This window comes from Triturus cristatus, chromosome 9, assembly GCF_964204655.1.
Source record: "Triturus cristatus chromosome 9, aTriCri1.1, whole genome shotgun sequence".
NCBI classification, from domain to species: Eukaryota; Metazoa; Chordata; class Amphibia; order Caudata; family Salamandridae; genus Triturus; species Triturus cristatus.
In genome coordinates, this window is record NC_140592.1 from 744,407,115 (window position 1) to 744,421,402 (window position 14,288).

The window sequence follows — 14,288 nt, forward strand, 5'->3', positions numbered from 1 at the left end:
ACCTAAGCTCACCTGAAGATTTTTTTTTTTTTTTTTTTTTTTGGAAAACCTTTATTGACATTGCAAATAAAGACAAGTATGGGCCTACAACCCTCGGGGCCGGCCGCTAAGCAGTGAAATTAACAGCAAACAGATTTTAATCACATGTAGCACCTCGGGAAGCAGGTTTTCCATGCTAGTATTCTCTTGTCCACCGAATAGCCCAAGAGGGGAACCAGGATATAAAAGGTTTTCATTTTACAATAAGGGATAGAAGGATCAGGTGCCAATCAAGTTCTCAGCAGCGAAAAAAGGCAGGCAGAATAATGAACGTCAACAATAAATGGCAAGCTATCAAGTCAATGGCGCAGAAACAGAAAGTTCCGGATGTGGAGGAATATCACGAGCCGTTTGCGCCTGCAGTCTCCTGCCCTAGGACCCAGAAAACCCCACTGAAATGAGGCACAAATGAAAAACAATGATTGGCCACGAAGGACACCTACCGCACTGACCCCAGAAAAAGACAAAGAAGAATAAGAAAAGAAAAAGGAGGCCATAGAAACAAAGTAAAGGACTAAAGAAGCCCCTCCCCCACCCCCCCACCCTGCACCTCTGCAGATGACTACGGCCCCCCCCCCCCCCCCCGCAGCGTGCCTGTCGCCCCAGAACCAGACCCGAAATATAGAAGAAACAGAGAAAAAGGGGAAAGAGAGGAAACCCCCCCCCTAACAGAAAAGGGGAGAGAGTAATAATAAACTGGAGGAGGGCCTTCAACCATGCCCCCGGCTTCTCCCTCCCGCACAATATATTCCTCCCCAGCGCAAACAGTAAACAGCAAAAATTCGGCCATATCTAAGAGAAATGGGGAGCATTATGCACTGGCTACACTATTAGTTACGTCGTGAAAGCACACAACCCCCCAGCCCGCCCGCCTATTAATTGACCACCTCGGAAGGATCAGCCTTATCCTTGGCCACTCTTTGCGAATCCACCAGTGCATACCCATCGACCCACCATCATGTCCAAAGTTACAAGGAAGAGGAGCGTCCAGAGAAGACTAGGAAGGGACACACACATGTGGGGAGGACGTTTCGAAACATCAGCACAGTCATCGTCATGGAAGATCACCTTTCCCAGTACTGCCCCAGGGCCCGTGCCGCACACAAGGTCCAGGAAGGAGAAATCGGCCAGAGCAGGCGATCGTTGCGTAAAGATTGCCTGGGTCGCCGGAGGCCGCGCATGGGACAAAGTCACCACCGTCTGCTCAAGTCCAAAACCTCCGGAACAGACCGACCCCACAGCCAGCCGACCACACGCTGCCACAGTGTCCAAAGTTTCCATCCGTCCCTTATTCACAGAGGCGGTCACGGTACTTTCCTCCTGTGGAAGGTGAGACAGAGCCTTATGTACCTGGGGACAGGCAGACCGCAACTTTTCCGACGCTGACGCAATACCATCCAGCTTCCTCCCCAATACCCGGGCGCCGTGGACCAGGGTGGAATGAAGGGCTCCGAGAGCATCTAGAAGGTCACCGTACCCCAGCACGGTCCCCCGCGCTCGCTCCGCCACGCTCCTTTGCGCCACACACTCCCAATCTTGCTGAGACCCAGTGTACAGGATAACAGAGTCCATCCCATCAAGATGGCCGCAGGGCAGGGCCATCCCAGATGGGGACCGGGTCTCAGGCACGGGCGCAGCAAGTTCCATATCCCTGCAAACAAAGGTCCGGAGGCAGGCAAAATGTGTATACAGTGTGCGGCCACAGGTAACAGTCGTTCTCCCCCTGGGCCAGTGTCCGCGAAAACCGGGAGCAGCCCGCGCAAATCGGGACGAGCCACAGGCCGCGTCCGATCAGTTCACTGGCGAGGGTCCAGGCGATCGCCGATAAACCCCTGGAATCGTCACCCCGGGTATGCACCCGTCACGCTACTCTCGGTGATAGGAGCGACCACTGCGAGATTCAGGCCAATATTCGCGCCGCTTCGGTAGTCCGACTCCACCTGGTCACCAATGGCCGCTGTTGTTGAACTGCCGCCCGGCCATGTTGTCCACCCGAGGTCCCGGTTCCAGGGCTGCACAGGCCGCAGACTTCAAATGAGCATTTCTCGGGCGGTACCGCCGCTGGAAGCTTCAGGATCACACGATCGGTTGCCGCTCTCGATCACCAACACGGGCATGTAGCACAGGCTGAGGATCACATGCAGGATATCTGTGCGGGATGTGGAGGTTCACGGAGCCGGGAGCCTACGCTGCCGTCCCGGTCGCCATCTTGGTTTCCCTCCTCACCTGAAGATTTAATTGAAATAACAATGGGAGAAACCCATGGGGAAGACTCAATGGGCTCTATAATGTCCTTTTGGCACAGATCCTTAAGCATGTCTTTTAACTTGTTCCTGTAAGTAAGAGGAACATTTCTCACTTTGTGGTGTACAGGTACAGCGTTGTTGTGTATTTTGATGATGTATTCAAAACCCTGGTATTTCCCTAACTTCCCACTGAAGACACTAGGGAAAAGTCCCATTTGTTTATCAATAAGCCCTGTGTTGCCTTTGTGGATATTCTTATAGGGACCAACCGAATAAACTGGAGGGTCAGCCCTGGGATCCATCTTGATTCCTAATTGTTCCTGGTGGGACGACCCCAGAAGTGACTGCCCTCATCTTGCTACATAAATCTTGCCAAACGTGTGACGTCCTGAGAATACTAAGTTTGGCCAGAAGAAACCAACTAAGTCGATTTTGTGTCCCGTGTAAGCACCCGGTGAGACGTCAGGAGGAGAAAGAACCATATTGGGCCACTTGTCAAGAATAATGTCCAAGGCAATAATGGTGTACTAAGCACTTGAATCTACCAGGAATCTCAAATCAATATCATTGACCGTAATAAAACATGATGGTAATTTTGTAAAGTCTTCGCTCCCACAAACATAAATAACAGTATTGACATCATTTTCACTAGAAGTGTCATAATCATCTATTTCTTGAAAATAATTCACTCTTCTGGGAATAGATTTACAAACTTCCCCAAAATGACCCTTATTGCATTTGGGACACATTTTCTCAATGGCAGGACACGTTTTGGAATTAGCCAAATGTGCGTTGCTTCCACATCTGTAGCAAAATAACTGAAATTTTTTTTCCCACTCTTTATATTCCTGAATTTACTTTCAACTCTCGTAGAATTTTCATTTCTGTGTGGAACCGATTTTTTGTGTTTATCAACTTCCTTAGGAATATTAATTGCATCTCCTTTATAGTTTCCCCTAATTACTCTAACAAACTTTTCAGAATGTTCTATGGATTTGGCTATGTCGATACCAGCACTCAGACATGTCCTAAGTAGTCCTTAGCCTTTCTTGTACTTTTTTGTTATTTGTCCTCATAAGAATTTGATCTTTAAGAACTTTTTCATATATGTGCTCAAAATCACACGTGACAGCAAGAGATCTGAGAGACGAAACAAAATCTTCAATGGACTCGTCGACTCGTTGTTTCCATGAATAAAATATAAACCTTTCCATTACAACATTTTTCTTTTTACCGTAACGTATGTTGAGTTGTAAGGAGGCATAGTCATAGACATTTAGATTGCCAGGATTAGATCAAGCAGGTAAGGTTTTAAATTATTTTAGTCCAATTCCTCCTAGACAATGCTTCAATAAGGCAAGTTTCCTATCGTGATCGCCTTCTCCACCTTCCAATACATCGACACAGGCTAAAAAACAGGTTCCCATACCTCACAGTCCATGGAAGGTTCACCAGCAGAAGATAGAAAAGGAGAAGGAGGAACAATGCCTGACATAGTTCCCAAAAAATAATAATAATAAATAAAGGACAACCTTGTGGTGATCAATAATGTACTGTAAATTGTATTATGAGAAATACACAACTGAGAGTAAAAATGAGGAAATAACTATGAAGGAAATAGTACCTTTAATGACACGCGATGTGCGTATCACAAATAAAATCCTTAAGATATAATAGTATCTTTGACACACAGTGTGTTTGTCACTGACAAAAGGCGTAGTAATAATGTTGCTTCAGATCGGAATTGCGATCGGGGTCACTTGCAATGTAAATTTCAAAGACTGCAACAAATTCAAGATGGAGGCACGCACGCAGGTTCAAAAACATGACCTCACGTACAATGAGACATGCATGGGTGCGCACAGCGTGGAAGTCGAGATTCCGGTTGCCAAGAAGCAGGTTGCGGAGGTTGGGAAGCAGATGCTGTTGCCAGGATGCAGACTCGCGGTGAGTAGAGCGAGGCTGAACTTGAAAAATGCTCCCACAAACTGTCTCGGGCACATGAAGCAGAAACAATCCGGGAAAATGGAGAAAAATTAAACCAGCTCACCGGAACGTAGAACAGACGTGCGTGGTCCAATGCAATTGGATTTTAAAATTGCCGGAATGGTAAGTGCAATCCGAGGACAAGAAAGATTTCTTGAAGATCCTCACAAAATATTCTGTAATCCAGTAAATGTAGAAAAGGCGGTAGTTAAGTTCCCGCTTGTCGCCAGTGTAAGAAACACTCCGGTACAGGAAATAAGAGTACAGAGGCGATGTAGATCGGAGACGTGGTTTATTAAGAACAGACCCGTCTAGCAGGTTCAGAAGTCCTAACATGAATATTTCAGCAACATTCTCTTCCACCTCCCAACCTTCCACCACATTTTGAAACAATACAACCCTCGTAAGCGCGAGGCAGCCACGAGCTGTGACAGAAGATGGCACGCTCGTGTCTGCCACGCACCACAACACCCGACAATGACCTTGCCTGAAGCCAGATTGGAATTTTTCAAGAAGTTGGAATTGTTCAATATGTCTACAAAGTTGGGTGTGAACGCATTGGATGTTAAATATATCACTAACTGTAGCAGCTGCCTTTCGCCATTGAAAGCCATAATCCCCAATTTGTTCCTGTCCAGGACTTTTCTTAGTCTCGCTTTGTGTCTATGATTTAGCTCATGACTCGAAGCATGCATCGTTACTGACACACTTTGGTTTTTGGAGGCTTGGTTCACTTCTTTGTGATCCCATCACATTTGGAGTTTCTCTTTGGTGAATCCTCAAGTTTTGAAGCTTGGTCTGTCAAATCCATAGGTTGTCATTACTTGTGTGACTTGTCACACACCTTGTATGATCTGTAAGAGCCCACCCATGTTGGTTTACAGGTCCTGGAATGCCAGTTTTATTTCAAGTGCTGGTTTGTGGCTTTTTATCTGCTGCCTGTGTTATCTGAAGGATGAGTACTTGCTTTCTCCTTTAATTATCTTTTCCTAGAAAATTGGACAGAATCTGGCTCAACTTTGAATAAAATATGTATTTTGTTGTCTGTTTGTTAATATTTTGAACTACCCAGTATGTCACCACCAAGTTAGGGCATTCAGAAACTCCCCATAGGAGCTGCTTGGATCTAGTTGCCCCTGGTAGCATTTGGCATGCTGTGAGTGCATGTGTGCTCATTGCTCTATCGCCCTGCTTTGTCTCATGCTTTTTTCACTGCTAGCAATCTTCTGCTTCCTGAATTATGTTCCTGTAAACCTCTGGTGGTGGTGTTGTGTACTGGGGTAAGGCGTAGAATACGCGTTCTAGGGGTTGGCACTTTAAGAGCCTGTGGTAGTTGAGTGGGGGGTAAACGTGGTGAGGATAGGCTGGAGAGTTGAAGAGGTATACAAGGGTATATTGGGGTACAGCAGTAGTGGAGGTAGTGAGTGGCTTAGGAGTTGCCTGTATGAATTGGACTGTGAAGGTATTGGGTGGTGAGCACTATGCTCATTTGGATTGGGTAAAAGCAATTTGGGCAGGGAATATAGTCTTCATTGCATGTTATCTCAACTTCATGGATTTGTGAGATGCGTTCTCCTAATGCGAGCTTGCGATTGAGCACCCAGTGATTGTAATTTCTGCAGGACGTTTCCCTGAAGTAGTAGGCCGGGTCAAAACTAAATTCTTGCTGTTACCTTGGAGAAAGATGTATATTGAGATTTTATTTGGGTGAGGACATATTGCTCACTTACTAGCACAAGGCATGTAGCCATACTCTGTGTTTTATATGTTCCCATGATGGTCTTGGAGGCGGGGAAGGGGTCATGCCTAGTGACCTCCAGTTAGACTTCTGGTGGATGTGTTATGTCTGTTGAAGACAACCAATGGATGGTGGGAGGCTGCTTGGTGATTTTGTTATGACAACTGACAATGCACCTTCTGTTTTACATGTATCCGGACAAAGTGCTTTTATTACAAGATCTAGGTTCTTTCAATTATAAAAGTCTTTTCCATTGTTGGGATTTGGGATGACCTTGACACATGTTTGCAGTCGGAAGGCTAATGATAATCCTTGTGATCTTTAATCCAAGCCTCAGCACCAATTTAGTGGCATATAATCTGTGTACTGAAAATAATCACATATTTTAATTCTGTTCCTTCGTCACTTTTTTAACCTTTTTTTTTTTTTTTAGGTGTGAATTGCTTGGCATACGATGAAGCAATTATGGCGCAGCAGGACCGCATTCAGCAGGAGGTAAGCAACATCACTCCCACAGACATTGGTGGAGTAGAATGTCATGTTTTAGGGAGAGTGATGTTGATGTAATGGTTTGTAGGCCAGGAATTTTATCAGGGATTAGCTAGTTTTTCTAGCTGAATTAGAATTTTCCCTTCCAATGTACTCTGCCCGGCTGTGCAAAATATTATATTTGATCTCAGCCCCCATTGTGTCTAAATACTCCTCTCCATGGTGAGTCATTCTGAAGATTGGCAAATTCTTTATAATACCCTCCTAAAAAGGCAGAGTAACTGAGAATGCAGTTTTCCTACTCCTCTCCAAGCCATAGGGGTCACTTCGGCCCACAAAAATGCTTAGCTGGCCACAATAGACCTGGATCACTGCTTGAACAGATGGGTATGGGGATGAAGACCTGACTCCAGGGGCATTGATATCCTTGTGAACTTCAGTGTAAGATTTTACATATTTATCTACCTACCATGGTGAACTTCAGGTAGGGAAAGTTTGAAGATCAGGGAGTTTTTTGAGAGGCTGCTGCGCTGCCATTTGCATCCATCTGAGCTCGATTTACCGATTGTGTTAGAGTTGTCGCACCTACCCATATAGAAGCAAATTTCAAAAAGATTACAAGATTGCAGAGCTTACAAAATGTACTTATTGACCAAGTCCATGTGCAGCGTTTGTCCCTGAGTTAACTACAAGAATGGCCCTCAAGCTCTGTTGTTTTCAATGAGTAGTGTCCTCCCACACTCACTTAAGTGTTCTGTTTGTGTACGGATTCCACCACCACTGTTGCCTTGGTTGTGAGTAGGGATCTCCCTGCCCCTCACCCTTTGTTTTATTGGGAAACCAGCCCGTCTAAGGCACCATCCTTTCTGCAAGAAGTGAAACCTTAAAATAATTATCACCATGCTAAGTACTCCTAACTAGAAGGAGCTGCTAAGCCAAAAGATGGGCTCTCCTTAAATTGCAGACACTGAATCTAGGGCGGGATCGGGACAAGCAGTATGCTAACTGGCAGGTGTAGCTGAGAGCCCCAACCATTTTATTGTCTCAGCAGCTCATGTCTGTTTTTCCTGAACCCCTTTTACAGCCTGACCTAATTTGGTTGGACAAAGATTTAAAGCAAACACTGTAGGACGTTTCCTTTTTCTGTGACTCACTAAACTTTTCTCTGCAGATAGCTGTTCAGAACCCGCTGGTTTCAGATCGGTTGGAGCTCTCCGTCCTGTACAAGGAGTATGCCAATGATGACTACGTGTACCAACAGAAGATCAAGGTGAGTGCTTCGCATTGCTCATTGGGTGGGCCAATGAGGAGTCAATCGGGACAAATTAGTAGGGCAATGGTCTTCAAAGCTCTTAATGCTGCTGTCCCTTACCAGCTTCCCTCCCATCATGTAAGAGAGATTCTTCTGGCCTCCCAGGGTAAAAAACCTATTTTTGCACAATTATTGTATATAATCGGGAGCTTTGAACATACAGAAAGTCAAATATTAGACTTCTTTTTGATTATTCCTTTTTAAAAATGCAATCAAATAGATAACCTATTGACATCCAGGTCTTCCTAAAAGTGTAAGACTAACCTCCGTGTTATCCATCATCAGAAATAGGGGTAGGGACTTTGAAGGTTACTTGGAGGCCCCCATTCCAACTTCTAATCCTACGCCTAGCGATATTAGTGACAAAAGACATTACTGATGGCCCTTTACAGAGTATTTCAATGCCATTCTGATTTATTTCATTAAAAACAAGCAATGTTTCAGCATGGTGTTTATCTTCCTCCTGGGAATATTAATTGATTCTCTTCGTCAACCTTCTCCACCCACCTCTACACATGATCTTTTAGGGCCGCCTGCCCCAGCCAGCCTATTCTTGTTGGCTGGTGTACTGAGAATGGTGGGTGATGCGGGTTAAGGTTTGTGCACCATAATTAGCGAGTTTCACTGTGTTGTAGGGTTTGTTTGTTAACCATGCCTAACTTTTATTTGTGTTTTTTCCCACTAAATGTCGTGGTTTTGTGATGTGCTGCATTCACCTGCTCTTTACTTATTGTGGGAAAGTGTCCCTTTTGACATGGTTAGCCCCCACTCTTTGCCGATATTTGATGTGGTTTCGAATGTAGTGCACAGGGTTCCTGCCAACCAGTTCCCCTGTGGCAGTCCATCTTCCCATAAAATGTTCCACAATTGGCCCATCAGGCCCTTGTAAGATCCTAGTAAATGGTACCTAGGGCATTGGGACTGAAGAGGGTGCCCTAGAAACCCCTCACCTAGGCCACACAGACTGCCACTGCAGCATGCATGGCCGGGTTCAGAAAAAACAACTAAGTCAACATGTTACACTGACTGTGTGCCATACAAACTAGGACTGCCTAAAGTATAGGTAAGTCATCCCTCTAGCAGGCATTAAACCCTAAGGCAGGATGCACTATAACACAGATGTGGGCATATATGCATGAGCAGCGATGTCCCTACAATATTTAAGTCCATTCATAGATATTGTAAGTGCCAGGAAAGTCATAGAAATTTCATGGGCTGGAAGCTCGACAACTCATTTCCCCAGCACCATGATGGCTTCTCTGAACCCAGGAGTGTTTGGTACCAAACTACTACTCTTATAAGCCCAGCCTGATGTAATTGTGGGATTTATTGAAACTTGTACTCAGAGGTGCCTCCTTAAAACCTACCAACCCTGGTGTGGACACAGACTGGCTTCAGGCAGCCTGCCATCACCAGCCATGTTTCTGGACCCCTAGGTCGAAAGCATCTGCTCTCTGGAGGGTGGCATAATTGAGGGTGTAGTCACCCCTGGTAAGGTACCCATTGGCCCTACCTAACACTCCCTTAAAATGCCCCTAAATTTAGTATTTAAGTGGCTCCCCATGACCCTTAAACTAGTTTCTGCCAACCCAAGAAGGAAAAGGACGAACACAACGCTGTGCAGAAGACTGAAGATACCTACTGACTTGGCCCCAGCCCTACCGGCCTGCCTGCAGCCCTTGAAGATCCTGCAGTAGCGGCGCCTGTTCTGCAGTCAGCGACCTCCACAACCCTGGGATGACTGCCTGCCTTTGAAAAAGACCAGAACTCCCGAGAACAGCGGCTCTGTCCACAAGAAATCCACTCAAAGGACTCTGGTGCCCTCCAGATCAGCGATCCCTGACCACTATGCACCAAACGCCTCCGGCCTTTATCGAGGTGGCCCATCGATACAGAAAAGGTTCCCCAGTGAACCTGAGTCCAAGTCCAGCAGACGTGGCTGACCCCTCCTGGACTCCTCGACGATGCCTGCAGTGTGAATCCAAAAGCTCCCCCCCGACCGTCTCTATTAAGAAAACCTGACTTCCAAAGACACCCCTGCATCCACAGTCCTTGGGCTTGAGGAGCTCGACCTATGGTGTCTCTACAACCTACAGAACCTCCACTTACCTCCTCTGTCGCTGATCTCCTTCGTGCAGCATACGGTACGACGCCTGCAGCCTGTTTGTCCAGCTTGGTTTTTCAATTGAAAAGCTTTGGGTGCCCAGTGCTGTATTTGCACCCTGCCGCCCCTGTGCTGCTGGTGGTGTATGTTTGGTGCTGCCTTGTGGCCCTTCCCTGTGCTTTCTCTAACCCCCAAAGCTTGGCCCCTACAACCGATTTACTTTGCTGCAAATAGCGTGGCTTCAAGCACCCCCAGTCTCTATTGAAACGCATTGGACCTATCTTCGGATTGGACCTCTGCACGCTGCTGCCCCTGTGCCACTGGTGGTGCAGACTTTGTGCTTACCTGAACCTTGCCCTCCGCTTACCTTAAACCACGAATACTGGAACTGTAAGTTGGGTACTTACCCTTGAAGCCGCAGTGTTGTTTTCCTCCATAGGTTAATATTGAACTGTTTGAAAATTGAACAGTGTTGACTTTTGAAAGACAAAAGTATTTCTCCTGAAAAACGTACTTACCTTTTTGCAAAGATCTTGGTCTTAAAATAAAACTCCCAACAAAGCGTATTTTTTGTAAAATTGGCGTGTCTCCTTTTTGAGTTGTCATTTATTGGTCATTATGTGCACAAAAATGTCTTATGCTCCACTGTGTTAGGCCTAAGGTTGCGCACCCACACTATCACAAATAGAGCACTTTCGGTTTGCATTGAGCCCTGTAGACTTCTGGGGGAATCTCTAGGCTATGTGCACGATATAACCACCTAGAGGTATACCATATACAGAGCCAGCTTCCAACACCTATTTTAAGGCCTTTGGCTTGTGATCAGCTGTCACTGTGCGAGGAGATTCCCGATGATGAAACATGCCACTGCTGGTGGGTGAGGGAAATCGTCCTCGAAAAGGAACTTCCCCTTGCAGCTAGGTTCTTTTCTCTAAGACCTAGGTGTTTTCATGGGTTAACCATTCGGAGTTGGAGTAAACACCTGCACGTCTATATATCTCCCCTGACCCTCTTTTGTTGGGATGACGTAGTAAGGGTTGTGCCAACATCCGCTAAGTATTTTATAGTCTACGTTCAACATTGACCGAGGCCTATACGCAGCTACATCTGTAGCAGGTGTCCACAGCTTGAACAGGGAGACAATAAGGACCTCCAGCAAAGTGAGTGTAACAACTTTGCTGTAAGTGGGGAGGCAAGGAAGTCAAGATAAGTGATCAAGATAAGTGGCATCGAACTCCACCGGGAGGCCATCCGTCCCCGGAACCTTCCCACGGGCCATTCGATGGAATTCAGCCTGGATTTTCCCTGAAGTATCCTCCCCTACCGACTCCTCCTCCTCCAGTGTCAGCTTCTCTGGCGGAAGATCGGTTAATCATTCATGGATGGTGTAGTTCCGTATCTTATCCCTAGCTGCGTACGGTCTGGAGTAAAATTCAGCTAAGGATTGGTATATCTCGCCTTGCATATATGTGCGGGCACCTTTCGACTTGACCCACACCAGAGTCAGCTAACCACATTGTGTGGGATTGGACAACCATGGCAGCAGGGGACCTGTTCTGTCAACTTCAGTGTGTGACCTAACCATATAGGCTTTGTATTCGAAACAGCAAAGGTGCTCCTTTGCCTCCAGCAGTACCTTATGTAGGTCGGGTGTCACCAGTCGTAGTTGCTAGAGATCTCTCTGGGGCTGCTCATGATCAACAATGACCCTCAGTAGGGTCCTCCGTACCCCTGCAGATTCCTGCCGGCATTGCTTCCAAATAACAATGTGGAAGGCTCCGCGAGTGGAGTAGAAGCAGAACTGGCGTTCTTATCAAAATAATGCTAAATCCCCCCCCAGATTGTCTTGGAAGATCCTCATAGTTTGCTACCTTCAGGCACCAACTGGGAATTAAGGTGCGTGTCCCACCCAATTTAAAGCCCACAACACGAGGTTGTGGTTGGATATAGTCCTGGACAAGTATTTAATGGACGTGATCATCCCAAGTATGTCAGGTGAGCATTAAAAGGTGTTGAGGCGCACATGGAGTGCATACATTGAGTGTAAGGAGTAGGCCCGGTCCTATGGGTGGCGATGTCGCCAACCATCCACCAGACAGCAGGGGCGTTGCCAAGAGGTAAATTTTCGGGCCAAGCAGATGGTTGGGGAGTAATGAAGTAGGGGAGGGGAGCGCGATCTAATTTGAAATGGGTGTACACCCCCTGACCCCTCCAACGCCTGCAGAGGGGAAGCCCCCTCTTTAGCGTTCAAGTGGGTTTTCTGCAACCGTGCTACATGCATGCTCCTCCGCTTCAGATATGTCAGCACCCTGCTAAAGTACATATTGATCCTATTCAGTGCTTAAAGGTTGCTCAGAGGTTTGTAGAATAGCATTTTTATTTGATTTTATGGAGTTTTAAATAGCGCAAACTTGACCCCAAGGTATCGGGTATCAGAGCTCTTTACATAGCACCAGTTGTGTTACATGAAGACACATTCATTTTTTTTTATTAGACACGGGGCAATTAAGTGATTTGCCCAGAATCACAGGATGTTCAGCGTCATTGCCAAGACTCAAACCCAGTTCCCCAGATTTGAGGTTGACCGCCCTAGCCGTTAGGCCAACTCCTTTCCCCAAATTAAGACCCCTTTTAGTCCAAGCTTTGTGAGTGGACTGATACTGGTCTCTGTGCTGTTGCTCTCACCTTTCATGGGGGCAGGAATTATGCTCTGCTCTAGGCAATGAAATGTAAGTTAATTTGGCCAATTTTATGAAATAACCTAAATTTAAAAATGTTCTTTTGCTCACTCCTCCATTCCTTTCTGTTTTTGGTTGCAGGACTTGCACAAAAAATACACACACATTCGAAAAACCCGACCTGATGGTAACTGCTTCTACCGGGCGTTTGGCTTCTCTCACCTGGAGTCGCTATTGGACGACAGCAAAGAGCTTGCACGGTATGTGTGTCTGCTGCGGTCAGGGGTTTGAAGAGGATTGAAGTGAGGCTGAATGTGTTTTTTATACATGGCAAACACAAGTACATCACTGACACCTGGCTTACAGTAGAAGTATGTTGCTGGTTTGACTATGGTGTTGGCTGAGGGCAGTGAGCTGACTTAAGGCGGTGGAAAGAGTGAGGCTACAGTTAACAGCTGCAAGAGGAGAGCTCATACATTGACTTTGTTCTAAACCCTACTCTGGCTCAAGTTTGAATGAATAGTTGGTATCAGTGAGAGGTCAACTGTCTAATAGAAAGTGTCTGCTCAATACAAAGAATATGCGTTAGGTTTAGAAGTGTAATACAAATATAGCAGGACTGTGTAAAAGACCAACACGAACCTCCTAGTATAGAGACTAAGGCCATGTATACCATCGGTAAGTGTTGGTAGGTTTCGGCTAGCTCACAGTAACACACCCAAGCAATAAACTGACCAGGGTAATAGATGTTGGCAACCTCAGAACATGACACTGATTCCTAAGGAAACCGTGGAAACTGATCTAACCCTTTCGTTTGGTCACTCTTGCATGGCCAAGGTAAACACAACAAAGATACGACAATGCATTTTCAAATATTTATTGAAAATATAGGATTCTTGCATAAAAAGCATGAGCTACAATTATTAGAAAGATGAGGCATGTTATTGTAATCAGCATTGTTAGAATGGTAAACAATATGAACAATTTTACCAAGGTAATTGTTGCTAATGTTTGCTTACTCCTATCTGTATCTAATACTATATTACAGAGAGCATAGCGGGAGAACCATTCTACCAGATCAATTGGTATAGCCTACCTTGATCTGGAGGTTAGGCTATCCCAAGGATGTCAGGAAGCAGGTCACAGTGCACTAGTTATCTTCCGAAGCAGGATGGAGGTCAGGGTCAGCAGGACTGCATCTGTCACAGTTTGCTGTGGTTCCGTGATAATCCCATCATAGAAATGGAGAAACTGGGCATTAATACAGTCTTCTAGTTTTGTTGGGGTAGGAAAGTAATAAGTTATTTCTGATGGAATCATTCTAGCACAACTTCCTTGCAGCGTTTTGTGCTCCAAATACAAGTACGGTAGAGGTTGTGGCCTGACGGCTAGGACAGTCCACCTCAAATCTGGGGAACCGGGTTTGAGTCTCGGCAATGACGCTCAACATCCTGTGATTCTGGGCAAACCACTTAATCTCTGCATGCCTAACTAAATGAAAGTGTCCTTGTGTAATGCATCTGGTGCTCATGTAAAGCACTCTGATACCTTTGGGTCAAGTTTGCGCCATATGAAACTCCTGGAAAAAAAAGTAAGAGGCTGTAGGGATTAACTCAAAATGAATAAAAGGCACTTTATAGAATCGACAACTACTTGCACTGTTTTCTTGGCAATTTTGTTTTAATATTCAGCAACA

The 14,288-nt window shown here is 45.8% G+C and overlaps 1 protein-coding gene across 1 annotated transcript in view; it reads left to right on the forward strand.

Annotated features, from left to right (window-relative positions):
- Positions 1 to 14,288, forward strand: part of OTUB1 (OTU deubiquitinase, ubiquitin aldehyde binding 1) — a 67,596-nt gene that overhangs the window by 15,778 nt on the left and 37,530 nt on the right. The window contains exons 2-4 of the mRNA XM_085626017.1: positions 6,443 to 6,504; positions 7,670 to 7,768; positions 12,734 to 12,852. Coding sequence (XP_085482143.1) covers positions 6,443 to 6,504; positions 7,670 to 7,768; positions 12,734 to 12,852 — 280 coding nt within the window. The remainder of the gene's footprint in view (positions 1 to 6,442; positions 6,505 to 7,669; positions 7,769 to 12,733; positions 12,853 to 14,288) is intronic.